Source organism: Clinocottus analis, unplaced genomic scaffold (genome assembly GCF_023055335.1).
Source record: "Clinocottus analis isolate CAN_PGR_092001 unplaced genomic scaffold, fCliAna1.0.p SCAF_6, whole genome shotgun sequence".
In the NCBI taxonomy this organism is placed as follows: Eukaryota; Metazoa; Chordata; class Actinopteri; order Perciformes; family Cottidae; genus Clinocottus; species Clinocottus analis.
Genome location: NW_027176218.1, coordinates 13,112,416 through 13,130,800, shown reverse-complemented (window position 1 = coordinate 13,130,800; position 18,385 = coordinate 13,112,416). Strand labels below are relative to the sequence as shown.

General features: G+C 42.1%; 1 protein-coding gene across 1 annotated transcript in view; it reads right to left on the bottom strand.

Annotated features, from left to right (window-relative positions):
- The window catches only part of itpr2 (inositol 1,4,5-trisphosphate receptor, type 2), a 50,608-nt gene that overhangs the window by 30,630 nt on the left and 1,593 nt on the right, over window positions 1-18,385 (bottom strand). The window contains exons 2-33 of the mRNA XM_068602402.1: window positions 15,164-15,234; window positions 14,705-14,823; window positions 14,533-14,619; window positions 13,457-13,615; window positions 12,574-12,672; window positions 12,219-12,302; window positions 11,959-12,105; window positions 11,120-11,215; window positions 10,427-10,471; window positions 8,337-8,488; window positions 8,067-8,166; window positions 7,808-7,968; window positions 7,558-7,699; window positions 7,096-7,254; window positions 6,256-6,428; window positions 5,677-5,796; window positions 5,243-5,425; window positions 4,817-5,068; window positions 4,568-4,727; window positions 4,335-4,482; window positions 3,478-3,665; window positions 3,272-3,392; window positions 3,115-3,172; window positions 2,814-2,979; window positions 2,399-2,566; window positions 1,944-2,030; window positions 1,731-1,856; window positions 1,467-1,589; window positions 1,059-1,259; window positions 711-962; window positions 469-594; window positions 183-311 (exon numbers count right to left, since the gene is read on the bottom strand). Of these exons, the coding sequence (XP_068458503.1) occupies window positions 183-311; window positions 469-594; window positions 711-962; window positions 1,059-1,259; window positions 1,467-1,589; window positions 1,731-1,856; window positions 1,944-2,030; window positions 2,399-2,566; window positions 2,814-2,979; window positions 3,115-3,172; window positions 3,272-3,392; window positions 3,478-3,665; window positions 4,335-4,482; window positions 4,568-4,727; window positions 4,817-5,068; window positions 5,243-5,425; window positions 5,677-5,796; window positions 6,256-6,428; window positions 7,096-7,254; window positions 7,558-7,699; window positions 7,808-7,968; window positions 8,067-8,166; window positions 8,337-8,488; window positions 10,427-10,471; window positions 11,120-11,215; window positions 11,959-12,105; window positions 12,219-12,302; window positions 12,574-12,672; window positions 13,457-13,615; window positions 14,533-14,619; window positions 14,705-14,823; window positions 15,164-15,234 (4,402 nt within the window). The remainder of the gene's footprint in view (window positions 1-182; window positions 312-468; window positions 595-710; window positions 963-1,058; window positions 1,260-1,466; window positions 1,590-1,730; window positions 1,857-1,943; window positions 2,031-2,398; window positions 2,567-2,813; window positions 2,980-3,114; window positions 3,173-3,271; window positions 3,393-3,477; window positions 3,666-4,334; window positions 4,483-4,567; window positions 4,728-4,816; window positions 5,069-5,242; window positions 5,426-5,676; window positions 5,797-6,255; window positions 6,429-7,095; window positions 7,255-7,557; window positions 7,700-7,807; window positions 7,969-8,066; window positions 8,167-8,336; window positions 8,489-10,426; window positions 10,472-11,119; window positions 11,216-11,958; window positions 12,106-12,218; window positions 12,303-12,573; window positions 12,673-13,456; window positions 13,616-14,532; window positions 14,620-14,704; window positions 14,824-15,163; window positions 15,235-18,385) is intronic.

Sequence of the window (18,385 nt, the reverse complement as noted above, 5' to 3'; positions counted from 1 at the left end):
TGTCAAATACGTAAACAAATATCTGCAATAAGACAGGGAGGTCCCAGGTGATGGTGCAGTAAAAGTGGTAGTCTGCCATCAAATAACTTTACAGTAAAGTAGCTCAAAGTTGGCAAAGGATTTGGACATGCCATAAGTGAGCCTGCTTCTGCCGGCACATTTCACCCAGTGAAAAACAGTACCTGCAGGTTGGAGTGGTTGACAGAGAAAGGCGAGCTGAAGAAACCCCTGACAATGGCCATCACCGTCTCTGTCACGTACTTCTCCAGGGCCAGATCTGCATGGTTACGGTCTGTGGTAGTGTTGCACACCTTAAATACAAAAATACAAACATTTCTGAACAAGCTCGTCCTAACATCGCACCGCTACCTTTTTCTCTGCACGAGCAGTGAGTGAATGGATTTAGAAAAGGAGTAGGCCTCAATGTATCTATGACCCATACAGCGTAGCACTCTGACGGAGCCTTACACTGGACATGTCCACCAGGAAGTTGTCAAAGAGCTTCCAGATATGGTTGGAGGTGTAGATCTCCTTCATTTCTACCTCTGTGTCCACGTAGCAGTGATTCACAAAGTTCACATAAGCAGTTTTGACCTGGGGGATAAAAAAAATAAGATGCTAGGTTACTTTCAGATAAAGGAGACTAAACAATGTACCCAAAGATGCACCAAAACAAAGCGGATCCGCACCATTGACTCGTCCAGGCTTACCTCTGGTATACAGTGGACATCAGTGACCACTTTGACAATGTCGTCCAGCGGCAGCAGAGAGTTGCATTTCAGCTCGGTGTAGACGTTCTTGCCCTCGGTGCATGCAGCCAGTAGCTCCACAAGCATGTTGTGGTAGGCCAGAGCGCCATCTTCATCGGTCCGCTCTCGCTCGGAGCCCATCATCTGCAGCAGCACTGAGAACGAGGAGCGGTCGTTGTAGAACACCAGCACGTCCTCGCCTCCGTTCACCAGCTGGACACACAAACAGAGACCCAAAGGAAAGTTTACAGTTATACCAACTCATGAATAAACGTACAAACGTCTTCATCTGAAAACCTTTGATCTCACCTCTGTCATGACTTTGTCCTGACATTTCTTCACATACTTCCCATCTGCTTTCACAATAGTTTGCAGGAACTTCAGATACTGAACGTGTCTTCCGTGCGTTTCAATGCAGTGGACAAAATGATGGACCACACGGTCGCTGATCTCATGGCACAGCTGGTAGTTGTTCATGAAGATGTGATGCATTGTCTCAGCTTCAAGCAACTGGTTAAATATGGGGGATATGATTCAGTCTTTTAGAGGAAGAGTAGCCCTATAACAGTATATTGATTCATTTGCATAACAGGAAAAGAAACAAACACAACTATAATACAACATTTGAACACATCACTCTCCTGCTGTCAGGCTGCTCTTGTTTTGCACCTCATCTAACATCATCAATAACAGAAATATGCAGCAAGGTCAATGTACCCCGGGAGTGAGGAAGAGGTTCAGGTGTTTATGGAGCAGAACTTGGTTCTGATGATTTCCTCTGCAGAAGTTTTGCAGAAACGTATGTGCCAGGGTCATGATTTCATTCATCTTTTCATCACTCTGTGCATAAGCAGAAGCAAGCAAACAAAAGATTGTAAGACATAATGTAAGAAACGACAAGAAACAACGATGTGCAAAGATTTCAGGAGTTAACATCAAGTATAACGAGTCATTCATTTGGCTGTTTTGGCTGTTACTCACCTTCTCGTAGGGGATCTGCAGCAGGTCCAGCACTACTGTGTGGGCCCCCATGTTCTTCAGCAGCCTCTGCTGCTGCACACGACTCTTCTTACTGGGATAGCATAGCTTACTGAGTCTCAGTAGGATCTAAATATCAGACACACATATGTATTACAGTTACACTGCAGACCAAAAAGAGATGAATAAAACTGCATCTAAAGACATGGAGCTCACCTCTTTGACGATGCTGTAGTTGTTTGCTTTGTTGCTGTCAATTTGAGGTTTATTATCTCCATCCTGTACTGGGCTCAGGACAACCTCCTGACCGGACACATACATGAATAAAAACCTTCAGTAAATCAAAGTAATAATTCAGATTTATTCATTTCAATGTACTTGTATGTTAAACAGTTCAATTGTCGAAGGTTTAAGCTCCACAATTATTGTGTTCACTCCAAAAGGTTTATCTTTGGCTGCAACATCTATTACTATTTATTATTCCTTCGCCCTCGCATCTTTGATTAACAATAACAACAAACAAAGAAGCCATTTGCAGTGCAGCTGAATGATCGATGGGAACTTTAAGATACATGTAGGAACTTCCTGCAGAGAAATAAACATCACACTAAAATCTGAAATTATATTATCTGCTTTTTGATGCCAGATAGCAATAAATGATGGTACAGCACCTCAATGTTCTGTTCTTGGACCTGCCTGACCCCCAGGTCTTCGCTGCTGTAGACTCCGCTTTTCTCTACCCACAGCTCTGACTTCTCAACAGTCAGACGCAGTTGGTCCAGGTCGGCCTTGATCTGCTTGTAGTTTTCTACATCCTGCTCTGACACTAATAACTGGACCTGAATAACACACAGACACGCACACACTTAATGAGAAATAAACCAGACATAAAGATATTACAAGAACAAATGTGCGTGAGAGCATATCTCTGCCAAGAAGTCTTTGGAAAGTCTGCTTGTTGGTAAAATGTGAGCTAGATTCCAGTTGAGGAAGCTCTCGTGAGACATTTTACAACCACAGCCGTGTGGTCCTTTGGAGAGCGCCCCAATTCAAACGGATGCTGGAGCTTAACGGCTGTGTCGCTACCTGTTTGAAGGCCTGCAGGACCTCGGCTCTCTGGCTGAAGTGTTTAAAGATGAGCTGCAGCGAGCCAGAGACCAGTGGGGGGTAATCTTGCATGATGAGATGGATCAGAACCCTCAAAAACGTCCTGCCGCCTTCATCGTCCAGCTCCACGGCACTTAATTCTGAGCTGAAATCACAACTAAGCTTAGATAGGAGTTTGTTTCGCAGATGCATCATTGAAAATCATTCAAAAATAGTCTTTATGAATGTAATTATGTCTTGTATACAATGTTTGGTTGTATTCAAGCACAGCTTCACCTACCTCCCTGCAAACATGCTCTCTGCTTTGGTTGCAATCTCATCTATGTCTGGTTCAGAAGCTGAAGACAAAAGAAGATGATCAACAGGACAGTGAACACCTTATTTAGAACGTAAAAAGAATATTTTAGTATTTGGATTAAGAGAAATTAAAGTCGCACGTGTCACTGGGATCAACTCATTCACGGAAGCAGAAGCAGATACGGTCTTGTCCCCAAACTCTTTCTTGTAGATAGACAACAAGTATGTGATCCTATAATCCAACCTCACACTGAGGATGAACTAACGGGGAAACAAAAAATTTATTTTTTAGAAGGCCAAATTTCACCAGAATTAACTTAAAGTAGATGCAGTATGTGGTGCTTACTTGCAGGATCTCAATGATCTTCAGCTTGGTGTCCATCACCATGACGTCCTCATTGTCCGGCAGGAAGTGTCCTCTTCCGTAACGCAAGGATGGAGAGGAGTCGGGGAGGCTGTGTGGCACACCTCGACTCATCATAATCTGAGTCATCATTTCCCCAACTTCGTGGATCGTACGCAGGACATTGTTGCCTAAAGGAAACATTCATCTTCACACATTTTGAACATTGTGTGTGGGTGTGTGTGTGTGTGTTTGTGTGTGGCCTATCATTTACATCCATTTACATATTTGAGCTCAAGCCGTGAAACTTTGACTGTGTGTATCATAAAACTAAAACCAGTGCAGGTGACGGAGTCAAATTAAAAGCTCACAACAAAAATAAATCTGCGGTTATTGTTTCCAGTCCATTGAACCTCACCACTCTTTTTATTTACCATTTGGTCAACCTACATTTCTCCCTTTGATTAACACATTTGTTCAACCTACATTTCTCCCTTTGATTAACACATTTGTTCTCACTTTTTCTGATCTGTAGAAGTCACCTTAAAAGTATAGGTCTTTATTTCTGAAACTTCTTGTTACAGTTTCACTGCCACCAAAGGCTCTTTATCAGGTCTAAAAAACAGAAAGTTGAATATTAAACTCTAATGCTTTCATGCATAGCCTCGCTCTTGCATACATTTGTTAACTGCTTTCTTTTTTTTCCATCTGGAAACGTGAGGACATTGGTCCCCTTTAAATTATCTTAGTCCCTGAACTGAATTCAGTTTTACTAATTAGATTGAAGGTTTTAACTATTTTTAAAAGCACTACGTAAAACTCAATGAAACAATGCTCCTGTGCTATGCAACTGCACTGACCGGTCTCTGGGCTCTTGTCGAGCTTGTTCATGAAGGTCAGTGGGTGCTGAACAATATCCAGGATGGCCAGCAGAGTGCGTGTGAGACGCAGCAGCTCACTAAAGCTATAGAAACCAAAGTAAACCAGGTTACGAGCCAGATTCACCACCTAGAAGACAGAAGCAAATCATCATAAGGTCATGAGGATGAAAAAAAAGAGGCACGTACATGATGCACAATTTCAGAAATTTTACCTCTAGTGTGAGTTCATTCTTGTGTTTATCTCCAAATGGAAAAGGCTGGCTGACCACATCTTTAAGATATTCTTCAACAAACTCCATGGTGTGAGCAAACTTCCCCTTCTCTCTCTCTCTCATCTCTTCTCTTGACGTGTCAGTGGACTCGTACTCAAACCTGTGGGAAAGCACAATCACAAGCTACATGGGGTGACTGGCGAAATAACCCTGTACATAACACACATAACCCCACAGATGGACACTCACTCATGGATGGTGATCTTAGAGGGGATCTCGGTCCAGAGGCGGGCATACCGTACAGGCACCACGGCCTCCTGTGGGTCACGGTCCACATGCATATGCAGCATGAGACGGCAGAAGGAGGCTCTGAGGTTGTAGGGCAGGCAGTCGTCAAACATGCAGCGCAGGATCAGATCCACAGGTAGCTGACAAGTGATCTGGTTGATGGCGAGGTACTGACGGTCCAGACACATTTTAGCAAAGAGGTTCAACTGATCCCTACAGAGGAGGCAGAGGACAGGTTTTTGTTTCTGCTCATTGCACATGGGAAGACGAGGGGGAAAACATGCAGCCTTGCTTGTTTGTTTCAGCTATTTTGGTGTTCCTGAAATAAGGGTGTAGCACATGGGGGGGGGGGGGGGGGGGAACTAAAACCAACAATGCCACCGTCACCTGTAATAAGTGATAATGTCTACATCCATCTTGTGGTTGTCCTTGGCATCCTGGGCCAGGTGGCGAATGGATTTGCCGTGAGGCTCCTTGTGGCTGTCGATCCAGTAGAGCCAAACCTCCTCCTCCTCCACCTCCTCCTGCAGCAGAGAGGACTCCAGGGTGGTCTCTGTGTTCGGGATTAGTCTGGGCGGGGGGGGGGAGGAAGGAGGGCGAGGGAGGAAGTGTGACAAAAAGCAGTTAGTGGAAAAATTGCACACATTACATTCTGACGTAGAACTGCGGCTGCTGATAATATCTATTTCACAAGAAGGAAGCAGCACATGCTTTAGAGCGTACTGAATGTGCGTGCTTGTACACGTTTAAACATGAAGGACTGAAATATGACAGGATCAAATTGGATATTTTAAATATAGATACCACAGGGTGTGACTCACTTGGTCTGGATGAGGATATCTGCGTTGGTGGGGTTCAGCATAAATTTACAGATAAGCTCCTGTGTGACGGGGATTGCAGTCTTGTTGGACACGCAGAGATCAGACAGATAATCCAGGAATCTAGAAGAGGAGCGCAGACATGAATCACACATTAACTAAAGTTTGAGTGTTCCTGGCTGTACATAACATCTTTTTCTTCCCCCTTTTTCCATGTACAAAATATTACCTTGCTTTATATGACAGATATGATTCTTACAGCACATACTCTATTGTATTTTAACATATAAAGCAGGGGCACCTTTTAATATAGCAATTTGGCACTCACCACAAAAATATGGCATCACACTGACTATATGGGGATTTTAGAAATTCATTTATAATAAATTCCACAAAAGTAGGGTTGAGTAAGTATGAGTCACATATTGTATTGAATTATACTGTGTCAAAGTTCAGTCCCTGCGTTTGCAACAAAAGTCTTAAGAATACAAATTGTGTCAGACTTGTCTTGACTTGTATTTAATGTAATAAAATAGTTCCCCTGAGTCATCGACTGCTCTTCTGGAGGTGCACGTGTCTAACCTGGGCTCTCTGTTGCGCCTCAGCAGGCTGACGAAGGTCTCGATCTCTCTGGCTGTGATGTGTTTTTCCAGCAGCTTGCGGTTGTTGTGCAGCAGTGCAGTGATTGTGTCCTCAGCGAGGATCTCATAGCCAATCTGAGACTGCATGATTGTGAACTTTTTGGCTATATATTCCTACGTGGCACAAAAGACACATGTTATTAACAGTTTTGAAGGATGTTTTTGATGAACTATGGGTAACCATTGTTACCCGTCATAACGCAAGACCGAAGTGAGATTATGCAATAGCTTAGTTTGCTTGATGAACGCAAAATAAACTAAAATATTAAATGTATGAAATCCAATCCAAATAAAAAATAAAAAAGATGCGATTTACAAATATTTAGCACTTTTACTAGATAACATTTCTTTAAAACTGTCTTACAGCAGACAACTTGACTTGTTACAGCAGAAAAGTTATGCAGGAGTATTCAGCTAACTAGCATAGCTTAATAGATAGCATCAGCCGCTGGTCATACTTGACCAAGGAAGACTATTGCAGCAACAGCCATGAGGTTGAGGTGTGTGTGCCTTGTATTCCTTATAAATATTTGTTTTTCATTGCTTATTTAAAATAATAAATATGATCACACAACCAAAGAGCACTGCTACTTTCTTGTATAGAGTCTGGCAGACTTTCAGCACCTGAGGTCTGAAAGTCTGGCAGAATCTATACTGATATGCTCCCAGTCAGCAGCTCCATGCTTAAACTACCCCACATCGCTGTGATAATTAGCATGTTAACCAGCGTGATAAAAAACCTCTGAGTACTCAATAGTAGACTGGAAAAGATGAAACATGCCTGGTTCTTGCGATAGTCCTCTTGGGAATGGCGTAGCACCCTGTAGCAGAGTCGCAACATGTACTTGAAGTGAGCGTAGCGCTGGTCTCCCAAATCCTCCAACTTGAGCATTGGACCGTCACCCTGATCTGTGAATGGAGCCTTCAGGATGCCAAAGATCTGGAGCAACAGAAACCCAAATACAATGATGAAGAACCAACCCAGCATCTACGAACTATAGGAGGGATATACTTTGATGAATTCACTTCTTGAGGACAATCAGTGGTTATTGTAAAATATAACATAACTGGCGATACGACACAATTTAAGATTTGCACTGCGAATTACAGTCAGTCCTGGGCCCTTGTGTTAAAGTTCTGATCAATCTTTGTGTGTGTGTGTGTGTGTGTGTGTGTGTGTGTGTGTGTGTGTGTGTGTGTGTGTGTGTGTGTGTGTGTGTGTGTCTGGTGTACTCGTGCTGACCTGCGCAAGGATGTTCTGTTCCCTCATGAGTTTCTGCCTCTCTCGGTTGGGTGTGGAGGTGACCACAGACAAGACATCCTGGCCGTTGTTTGGTACCACACATACAAAGAACACAAGGTCCTCCAGGAGCTTTGTCACAAACCTGGAAAAAAAATATATAAAAGGCAAAAAATAACATTTGAAAAAAAAAAGTCCATAAACATGAACGCCACCTTGTGTCACTTATGTCGTCATGCTCAGGCGTCCGTACCTCCTCTCATTCTGAGCGATGTTGCCGTACTGAAGCTTCCTCACAGTGGACTCCAGGACCTTGCTGGCATCATTGGCAAAGTCCAAGTCTCTGACCTCCGACAGGGGAACAGATACGATGGCGAAAGCTTCTTTGTCCTCTTTAGTGGGACAGGTACCAATCTATTATGACAGCCAACACACATGTCTAAATAATGCATTCATGACCATTTGACTTCTTTCACGATTTTGCATGCCAAGGAGTGTGTGCGTGTGTAGACCTTAAGCATCACTGGACGTTCCTCCTCTGCGTCGATGGGGACGTTGGTGCTCGTCACCCAGGTGTTGGTGCACAGGTGCCTAAGTCTCACGTAGGAGTTTCTAAGGAAGTATGAGACAAGACATGTACATAGGATATGATTTCATATGATTTTTAAGAAAAACTGCTCTGCGCTGTGAACTCTAGTGAAAAAAGCTTCCTGTGGAAACGGCTACAGCAGATGCAGCTTGTTGTTGTTGTTGTTACTGTTGTCTGCATGCGAGTGACTGACCTGGGCACGAGACAGTCGGCCCGCTGCAGAGTGGTGGCATCCAGCTCAAACAGAGAGGCTATGTCATTCCCATGGGGAACAGAGACCAGGGTGAAGGCAATCTTCTCTGCTGCTTGATGCTTCCTCTTGGTGAACAAAGTATCCGACTCATTCTGCATCAAACACACAAACACGCACACAAGGATACACACAAACCATGCACACACGCAGAAGAAGTAGAAATGAGTGTATGCAGTCTGAAAGCTCATCTGACACACCGTTAAGTTGTTAATATTAACTCATAGATCTTCTCCTGTCTCGACAATCGTTGAATATACACAACAACACAGTCCATATTCTAGTCTAGACAAGAAAGACGCATGCGGAGCTTGTTCACACAGCTTGGTGCAACATCGATGGATGTTACTTTAAGCAGGTACGAGCAGCAACTAATCATTACCCGCCCGATCTCAATTTAAAATGTTCTGCAAGTTGTGTGGACACACAGATAATTAGATTCAATATTTACAAAACTAACAGACATATTTAGAATAACAAATATTTAGGTAGCTCGGCCGTATGCAAATATGTGTTGTAATTGCTGTAATGATTGTTAGGTGTCTAAAATGTCAAAAAATAATTGCAAGTAGACATTGTCAGTGATAAACTGAAGATGCATCTGTAAACATTTTTATTACCGATCATTTTTATTATTGATGTTGTCAATTATCATATTTGGATTTTGAGTAGTTGGTTGGATGAAAGAAGCAATGATCAATGATATTAACTATGTTCTGACACTTCTACCAGCAAAATGAAAGCTGAGGTAAATAATCTGCAGACTGCCAGATCATGATAGTAAAGCAGAATAAATCTATTTAAAAATAATAATAACAACAATAAGGATAGATAATAAAGATATTAAGGCATTCTCACATTGTTATAGCTAGTATATTTCTTTAAATTATGACATCACACATGATGATCACTTTAATATCACTAATCTCCTGTCCACTATTTAATTAATTGATTGTTTATTGCTAAAGGCAGCACACTCAGCAGGATCTCTTATCTTCATGTCCAAACTGCACACACATTGTATATCTTGCGATATTAAAAATAAATCAGCCTCATTTCAGTGAGTTTGTTTGTTGAGTGTTACTATGTCTACGAGAAGCTGAGCATATACATGTTTCGTATCTAGTTGCCATATCTCCTAACACACACTCACGTAAACACTGATGAATGAGCTCAACAGTTGATAACATCTATAATTGAGGATGGACGGATGTGAGCCCAACGATGCCGTCACAGCTTCTTGCACTAATGAGGTATCAAATGTAGCCACAGAGCCATGACTTCTCCGTGTGGTGTGTTAGACACTGCGGTACGTGGGCTGGCAGAGTGTGCGCTGTGCAGATGCGGCACATAAAAGGCGAGGGTTAATTTCTCCCGCTGCTCTCTGCATGTCAATGGGAAGCTCCCCAGAGCTGCCTCCACGCCTCAGCTTCTCAATCCTCCCACTCCTCTCTCCCCCCCTCCCTCTGCCGGTGACTCACCCCACCAGCTTAGCACAGGCGAGTGGAGCAGAGCAGACAGCACGTCTGCCTCCCCTCCATCCCCTCTCGCAGGGCACCCCCACACCCAGACGTTATGTAAGAGCCCCCTGTGTGTCTGAAACTCAGCATGTGCATGAGAAAGTGTGTGAGGCTGAGAGAGCTGGAGTGCGTGTTCCTTGCACTAGCAGAATACAAATGTGCGAGGTAGCTAAGAGCTGAAAGCAATGTCTAGATATAGATTCAGAGTTCGTATGCGAGTGTTAGAGAACTGCTGGCATTGAATAACTAAAAGGATGAGGAGACAGTCGTGTCTGAAGACAATGTTTAACTGCTGAGATCGTCGTTGTTTCCACTAAAACACTTTTGTAATCTTCTTTCTTGTTCACCAGCTCGTTCTCTCTTTCAGTCAATCTGACTCATCTATGGTGTAAAATGACATTGGCATTGCTGCCGTCTTGAATGATAAATATCAACTTAGTAGATAAAATAAGGTTAAAAATCGTTTAGTAGTGTGTGACATTGCAGCTAAATGTGCTTGTTTGACTGTCTCACCTCTCCTTTGGGCTCCACCGTGCTGTCTTTGAATTCAGGGTTCACCTGCAGAGAAATGAGGGGTCAGGCAGTGACCTCAAACATAGGACGCTCTGATGATCATCCTGTCTTTATCACCCCCGTCACTGCAAATCCAAACTATTCAACGGCAGATGGGTGATAGACGCCATATTAATGGGAATACTGCCACCTACAGCACAGCACCTAAAATCCCCTTTGACTGTGCTTATTCAGAGACTGTGAAGATGAGTCTCTCAGTTTGAGAAAAATGTGGCACAGACTAAATGTATATTGGTAAAAGCTACTCTGAAAGTACTGTATAATTAAATTAGGGATGCACACAGCTGATTTTTACAGTCCCAATAGCAATAGAAACAGCTGGGCTTTGGGTAACAGATGATACTGAGGACCTTTATAATACAAGAGGTAACTTAAAAAAGCAGACATCAATGCGTTGAATATTTTTTTATCCTTAAAATAAACAAATACAAATTTTACCAGCATATCGAAACAGGAATCAAAATTCCAGTGTACAATGTACGTAGAAATAACTAAACTGAATAGTTTGACTCCATAGTCACAGATAACCAAACCAGCTACTTGAGTTTGTATCAGCCCAATATTGGTGCAGCCCTAAACTAAACACAATGATGAAATACTCAATGTAATGGATTAAAAAAGAGTAAAACTCACCTCTGCTGCGAGGTAATTCCCAGTCGCAAGGTGTTTGAAGCGGAAGAGACTGTTCCACTGGCCGGCTCCACCTCTACAGGGGTCATAGTGCACAACCTGCCATAGAAAGACAAAATAAAGACACAGCTATAGTCCAAGGATGTGGTTTAGTGTCAGTCTGTGATCACCTCCAAGTGGTCTGCTGCAGTGCAGAGCGACTTATTAAACATTGCTCAGTTTCTTAGAAACACTGTTCATTCAGTTTATTGTTTTGTTTCGCAGACAGAACGGCTTGTTATAGGATAGGTTTGCTTTCACAGAGGATGACCTCTTTTCTTTCGAGTGTTTATTCAAAGTGACAATAATTCACAAAGTAAATGCGTCCTAGCTTAGCCTATCACCGCGGTGTCAGAATGAGAGTCCATGCGCCGAGTACAACAGGAACTTGTGTTTGTCATACTGGTGCAACAACATGCCAACAACTGATATGGTAGCATAAATACATCCTGGTGCAAACAGCACAGGGACAACAGGAACTTCCACTCAGTGCGAGCTGATAAAGAGGAACATACAGAATGCACCAAAGGTTAAAGTGGCAAACAGTAAGTATTATCAAAAAGGAAATTATGGCCTAGATGTGTGAGAAATGCTCCTTAATGACGCTGAAAGTGAGCTGGTCAGTGTATTATTTAATTGTCTTTAGAGGGGTCTTCATTGTGTTCATGCGTTGCTGGTTGTTATTTTTTTATTTTTTTATTTTTAAAAATGGACAAAAAATAATACATTTGTCCATAAACTGCACACAAAAACCCGTTCTCAGAATGAAAGCGCATTGCTGTTAATTCCCGTGTGTGCTTTACCTCGATCTCCCAGAGGGCCTTGGAGCTGGTGGCGGAGGTGGCAGACTGCCGCAGTGTGGTCCTGAGGAAGACGTGCTGCTGCTTCTTGTACTCGTCACAGGTCAGAAACTTCTCCTGCTCAGCGTGAAACAGCCTCACCACGTCCCCCTGACAGAGCACACGAGCAAAGCATGACACTGCTGCAAGATAACAGCATGCCGTTTGCTCTGAAAACATAAAGCCATGCACAGAGGAAACCTAGAAGCGATAAAACAACATACCCCCTTCAGCACGTCTTCCCGGTAGTCGCTAAACTTCATGAACAAGGTGACCTTCCAGCTTGTGTTACAGTTCACAGCATTGACCTGCGGCACGAAGCAGAGAGTAAGGGGCAAACATCATGGAATTTAGATTTTTAGCAAAAGTCACATGAGGTCTGTTGAAATCCTCTAAATACCATCCTTTCTCATACGTTTCAACCACAGTTAAAGGGACAAGAGAATAAAGCATGACATTAAACACCTAAATAAACTAAAGTGAAAATGCAAAATACAGGTATTTCTCTCGTTTTTCTTAATTTATTTGACTATAGCTTCGTATTTCAGTATAGATAGAATATAGATGAACCGTTCCCACCTCTTTGCAGCCGGGGTTGTCAAGCAGCTCGATGTTGCTGGCATGAAGAGGCTGCCCTGCGTTCACTGGCATCAGCACCACCTTGTCTCCAACCACCACCTTCAACCCAATTAAAGACCATAATATGCCAACGCAGGTGAAGACGCAGATTGGAAAACTTGTGTTCAAATGGATGAAACAGGAAGTAAGACTGTGTCCATGCAAACACCCTCTTAATTAAAAAAAGAGGCGCTATGTGCAACAGCAATAAGCTGAGCTTCACATGAGAGTGATTGAGCTGTTCACGGCACACAAATATATTAAAAACCATGGTGAGCAAACATGAACGCAGCATATGGTGACTGAAAGTACGCTGCCTGTCATTGTATCATCGCTTGCATAATGCATGCTCTCTAACTCAATCTAAGTTACGATAGACTCTACACAGTATCTCATGTTAACCAGCCAAACAAGCACACTGTCGCTCATCTCATTCATACCAATGCTGTATTTAAAAAGACAACATTTTAAATACATGAATCTGCATCAGTGAAAAAAAGTAGATAGCAAGTAAGGACCGACTGGGTGCTTTTAAAGCTTGACCTAAAAGCCTAACATGCAATGGGAAGGCTGGTGCATCCATGCTTTTTTACATGAGATTCTGTGTCTGACCTAATAATGCACAAACACCATGCACAATCAAGAGCAATACCTTTAACCATAGGATGCTAAAGCCAAAGAGGGAAGGACAAAATCAGAAATGTTACTGAAACAGGACGAACAATTAACTGACAGTGTATAGGATGAAAAAGTCGGACATCTGCTGTACTTGTAACAGAGAGGAATGTCAAACTGAACGTTAAGTCGAAAATAAATGTGTGGTGCCGAGTGGAGGGAGACCTACACTATCTCCTTCGCTGCGCAGCTTCCAGAAGGGCTGAATGTAGAACCAGGAGCCCTCGTTCCCAGCCGGGTCCAAAGAAACCCGCATGGCGTTCTTCTCAAGCAGAGCAGGAAGACGCTTGTTCACTGTCAGGTACTTATTGCTCTTAATGTGCAGGAGCTAAGACAGAAGATTCAGAGTGTTTAAATATTGCAAGAGTAGTGGTGGAGGAAGTATTCAGATACTTGAGGAGAAACAATAATACCAAACTGTAAAAACACGCCAATAAAGACTAAAGTCCCGCTTTGAAATGTAACTTTAAGTGAAGGAAAAAGAAAAAATCTGGAAAACATACTTAGAAATATATAAAAAAGATGCAGTAAAGTGGGCCCTTTGGTCTGTGACCCTATTATATATTACTATTATTTATTAGATTGTTATTATTCATGTAATAATGTGTGTTTGTATATAACTGCAGCTAATGATTATTTCCTCAATTAAATTAATTGATTCTTCACATCACAATTACCAAAAGTCACACATTCACAAAACATGTTTTGTCCAACCTCAAAAATAATTAGAATAGATTGAATGAATTGTAGTAGAGTATAAATTATGAAGAAGCATTTAATGAAATACTTAAGCAGAGTGTGTCACATTAGTATTCAAGTTATTGTACTTAGTTATTTTTCTACCACTGTATGAGTGTAAAAGCTGATCAAACTTTTAGGAAAAAGCAAGGGTAGGTATTGCCCCAACTTTTTTTTTTATTTAAAAGAGTTGGTTCACTTTTTCATTCAATGTGGCTACAATTCCCGATTCCATTGAACAAACAAGAGCTAAACCAGTGTTTTAAGTCAACACTAACAAACTGCTTATTCTTACTGAAGGAACACCAGCAGCTAAATATGCGTATGCTGTCCTCAATTAAACCCTCAATACAAGAGGTTATCCATCAGTGAGACCACAAACTAGCATTGTAGACTTTTTCAAAATGGCCTGAGCCATCAGCTAGCAGTAACACAACTTCAGTAAACAAAAAATGGCCTCTTGATTTAAGACAAGCTGACAGGTGTTTGCTGAGAGATTGGCGGTACCTGGATGACATTACTGTACTTTACAACTTCTCCAAGGAGCTTCTTGTTTTCCGACTCGTTCTGCTTCTGCTCCAGTTCTGCTGCATGCTGGGTAATGAGACATAGATTTACTAAAGCTTCAAGGTTTAAATAAATATGGAGATCTAGGTGCAGATTGTGATTCAAACTCTACCTGTAACTTCTTAAAAAGGTCTCCCTGTGTGTTGTTGTTTCCTTGTTTTCCTTGTTTTGCCTTCCAGAACTGCTTCTGGGCCGAGTACCTGTTCATGGGACACACCTTGAACAGGCAATCTGGGGAGGAGGAGAGGCATTCAGGAACACAGGAATCACTCTGTGACTCAAGTTAAGTGCCACTCGAGAGATTTAATGTGGTGGAACGGCATTTTTGAGGTAAATAGTTATTTACCCACCAGCGGCCTGTGGAGTGTCTTCAACACACACACACTCCTCTAAAAACCTCCATATTGTGTGAAGCAACACTGAGTGCAAATCAGCCTTGACTGTGTGTGTGTGTGTGTGTGTGTGTGTGTGTGTGTGTGTGTGTGTGTGTGTGTGTGTGTGTGTGTGTGTGTGTGTGTGTGTGTGTGTGTGTGTGTCCTTGAACCAGTGCGACTAGTATATTCCTACACACCTCTGAACTTTTTGGGGGGGTTGGCCAGGTTTCCAGCATCAGGCTGGACCACACACCTGTCATCAACAAGCCTGCAGAGAAGAGGACAAAACTATAAGTATAACTTCATATTTTAAATCACTGGCCATAAAATCAAAGATTTACATGACACTATGTAGTCCATTTGTGGGACCGGTTTACTAATCTGTGCATCTCTGGAAAGCTGCCGCTGTTTCAGATCTGACGCTCTGAACATTTCTGGACAGACCTCATCCAATATAACGTCACTGTGATCTCCGCTGTCTAAAAGGTTGTAAATAATAGAAACCCGGCTAAAATGATATCCAGGTTTCTGTGGCTCTTAGAGAGTGAAGAGGGAAAATGGATGAGTAGAGACTTATCTAATTATTCATAACAAAAGATAGTTTTCAACCGATATCAACATGGAGTGAAAAATGAAGTTTTGTCAACATTGTTTTGGTTATTGAAGAGTGAGCTTCTCTTTTAAGACAACTGTAAGTTACTGGATCATGTATCGGCTGCTGCCACCAGAGGAAGACATGTGGGGTCTGTGCAGGGTTAATTAGAGGGCATTCGAGGGGGGAAGTCCACTAAATAACCGTCATATTTCACAGTCACCATTTATGTGCTATTTACACAATAGAGATGTCTCATTGACAGGTTTAGTGATGCACAGCAGGTCAGTATAATTCCCTGTTAGACTGACATTCAGTTAAATTAAGGAAGCTGAGAACAGATATGTAGTTTATGCCAGAGCTGACGTGACTGAAGGTTGCAAAAGAGCAAAAGTAAATGTATGTATGGTTAGTATCCATTGTTATGGCCGAATGGACATTCATCAAAGATTGTGTAAAAAGAAAGCATGCATTCATCTGTCACAGCTGTCTGTCATCATACATCTCACGAAGGTCGTCTTGTCATTGGACTTTTTCCCAGTTCTTTGTCGAGAATATTTAACATTGGTTTCAAAATTGCTTTCTGAAAAACGTTTCAATATCAGCCACCGATGCTAGTAGTCAACACCGAGAAGACTGAGGCTGAAGGTGCTCATAAAAGCTGAAATAGCAAAGAGTTTTAGTGTGATCGGAAAAACGAAAGCAGGCAAAACACTGGAGACGGGTTAAAAAAATATATTATTCTGATTATCATCAGAATAGTGAAAATACTTTAGTGATCAGTTCCTTACTTTGACTCATGCAGGTCTGGACTGCAGTAGTGAAATCCTATATTAAAAAGACTAGTTGTTCCTGTCAGTAAATGTTCTGTTGTTAAACAGTTGAAATAAATCCAATAATCTGAAGTTACACCTGCCTTCATTTAGTCCTGGAGTTACTCAAATCCCCTTTCAGGAAATTGGTTTGTATAGAAAAGCCAATGTGAGATCATCTGGAGTAACAGTACACTTTAGTTGAGCTCGAGGTGTAAAATACACATGAAAAACCAGTTATCTGCAGTCAAAGGTCACATTGCTCACATTGAGGAAGTGTTCATTTGGGTGTGTTGTTTGGGATATTCAGTGTGTGTAGGTTATTTACAGTATCACATTCACAGATGTCTGTATACTAGAGAAAAGCAACTTCAATCTGCTGGAATATATTCTACGACACCAGCCGGGAATTTCTATATCAAAGCCCCCATATCATCCCATTCTCTTTATCCCACTGGCACCAAAGGCCGAGGTGCACAAGCACATCCATTCATCCCGTCCGCTGAGGAGAAACATAATGCGATGCACAATTCCACCAATTCATACAAAGCTGGCAGACCTGCTGAAGTGAGCAGAGCCATTTCCCATTAATGCAACAGCTCTTGATCAGCGTCAATCCACTGGCTGTGTACTAGTTCATGCAATGCTGTATCAGGGTTACATCTAAATGAGACACAATAGCGCCCAACAGGAAGCAGAATCAAGTGCTAAATGGCTAAACAGGAAGGCTCTCTGGAAAAGGCACTCAGCCTCATAAATAAGTCATTTTAGGTCGTCAGAGAGCCGGGCTTTATTTCAAACAGACTCTCAGCCAGCGCAAGAACCAAGTTGTAACCGAGTTAAACATGAACCGATGATACCACGCTGGACACAGACAAGCTAATTTTAGCTCCATTGCTGGTGTTGAGTGAACTGAGACGACAACACAGAAAACAGCAGGTGAGGTATGCTTTTACTGTCAAGTGTTTTCTGACGAAAAAAATAATAATAGTCAACCGAGTAGTGACTCATCTGTGAGAAAACTATGACAGTCTTAACAAGCAATGCCTGTTTTTGCATGTTTCAATGTGCAGCAATCTAATTGAGTCATGCACTTCCTTATTAAATGTATCCTGAGATAATGTCCCTTCTTATGAAACATAGTGTTAAAATAATTATATAGAAGAACACTGATCGTAAATAATGGACACATAATCATTGTACATTTGTCGTATAATGTGTCTCTCTTATATACACTACAGGACCACACTGATGTGAAATATTATCATACAAACAAATATCATTGATCTCCAAAATGACTATTCTGATAATTAAATGTGTGAGAAAATCATGGTTATGGGTTCTAATGCAAAAAAAAATATTGTAGGCTTTTAAAGGTCATCTGGCGTTTGAGTGTTTGCAATGTAAGGTGTGTGAAGAACTGGCAGATTTAATGTTATCCAAAGCAAACAAGTGCAGGAGCAGCCTTGTGTAGCCGAGGTTGCATTGTGCTCACAGGGCCTGTGGCTCAGGGAGCTCTTTCTCTGGGCCTTGAGAGCTCTGGCACAGCCCTTCGTGAAATACTCAGCGCTCCTGTCAAACTACAAGAGTTATTGAAGCCCTGATAAGAGTTTCACTGCTTTGCTTCACAACAACAAGAACTGGGAACAATCGCTGCTGTGCACTTTTGCTTTTTTGAAATGTAGGCGTGTGCTGCCTGCTTGGCACCGGCCTTAGAAGTTAAGGGAGTCTTTTGAACAGAGAAAGTAGGTTGGATGTGTGCACTGGTGTAGATAGCGCGGTTGGGAACATTGTTGTGTACAAACAGGTTGCAAGGCAAGGTGCCAACATGTTTTACCTGGCAACCTTTGACTGTTTTACTGCTCCACAGCACTAAAGAGGGGGCTTTAATACCAGAGTATACCAGCTGTTGTGTGAAGTTATTGTTTGCAAGAGAGATTTAAGGGAGAATGAGACAGAACGAGTGAGAAACAGAGGGTGAGGGAAAGGGAGAGGAGGTGGGTGGGGCACACTCA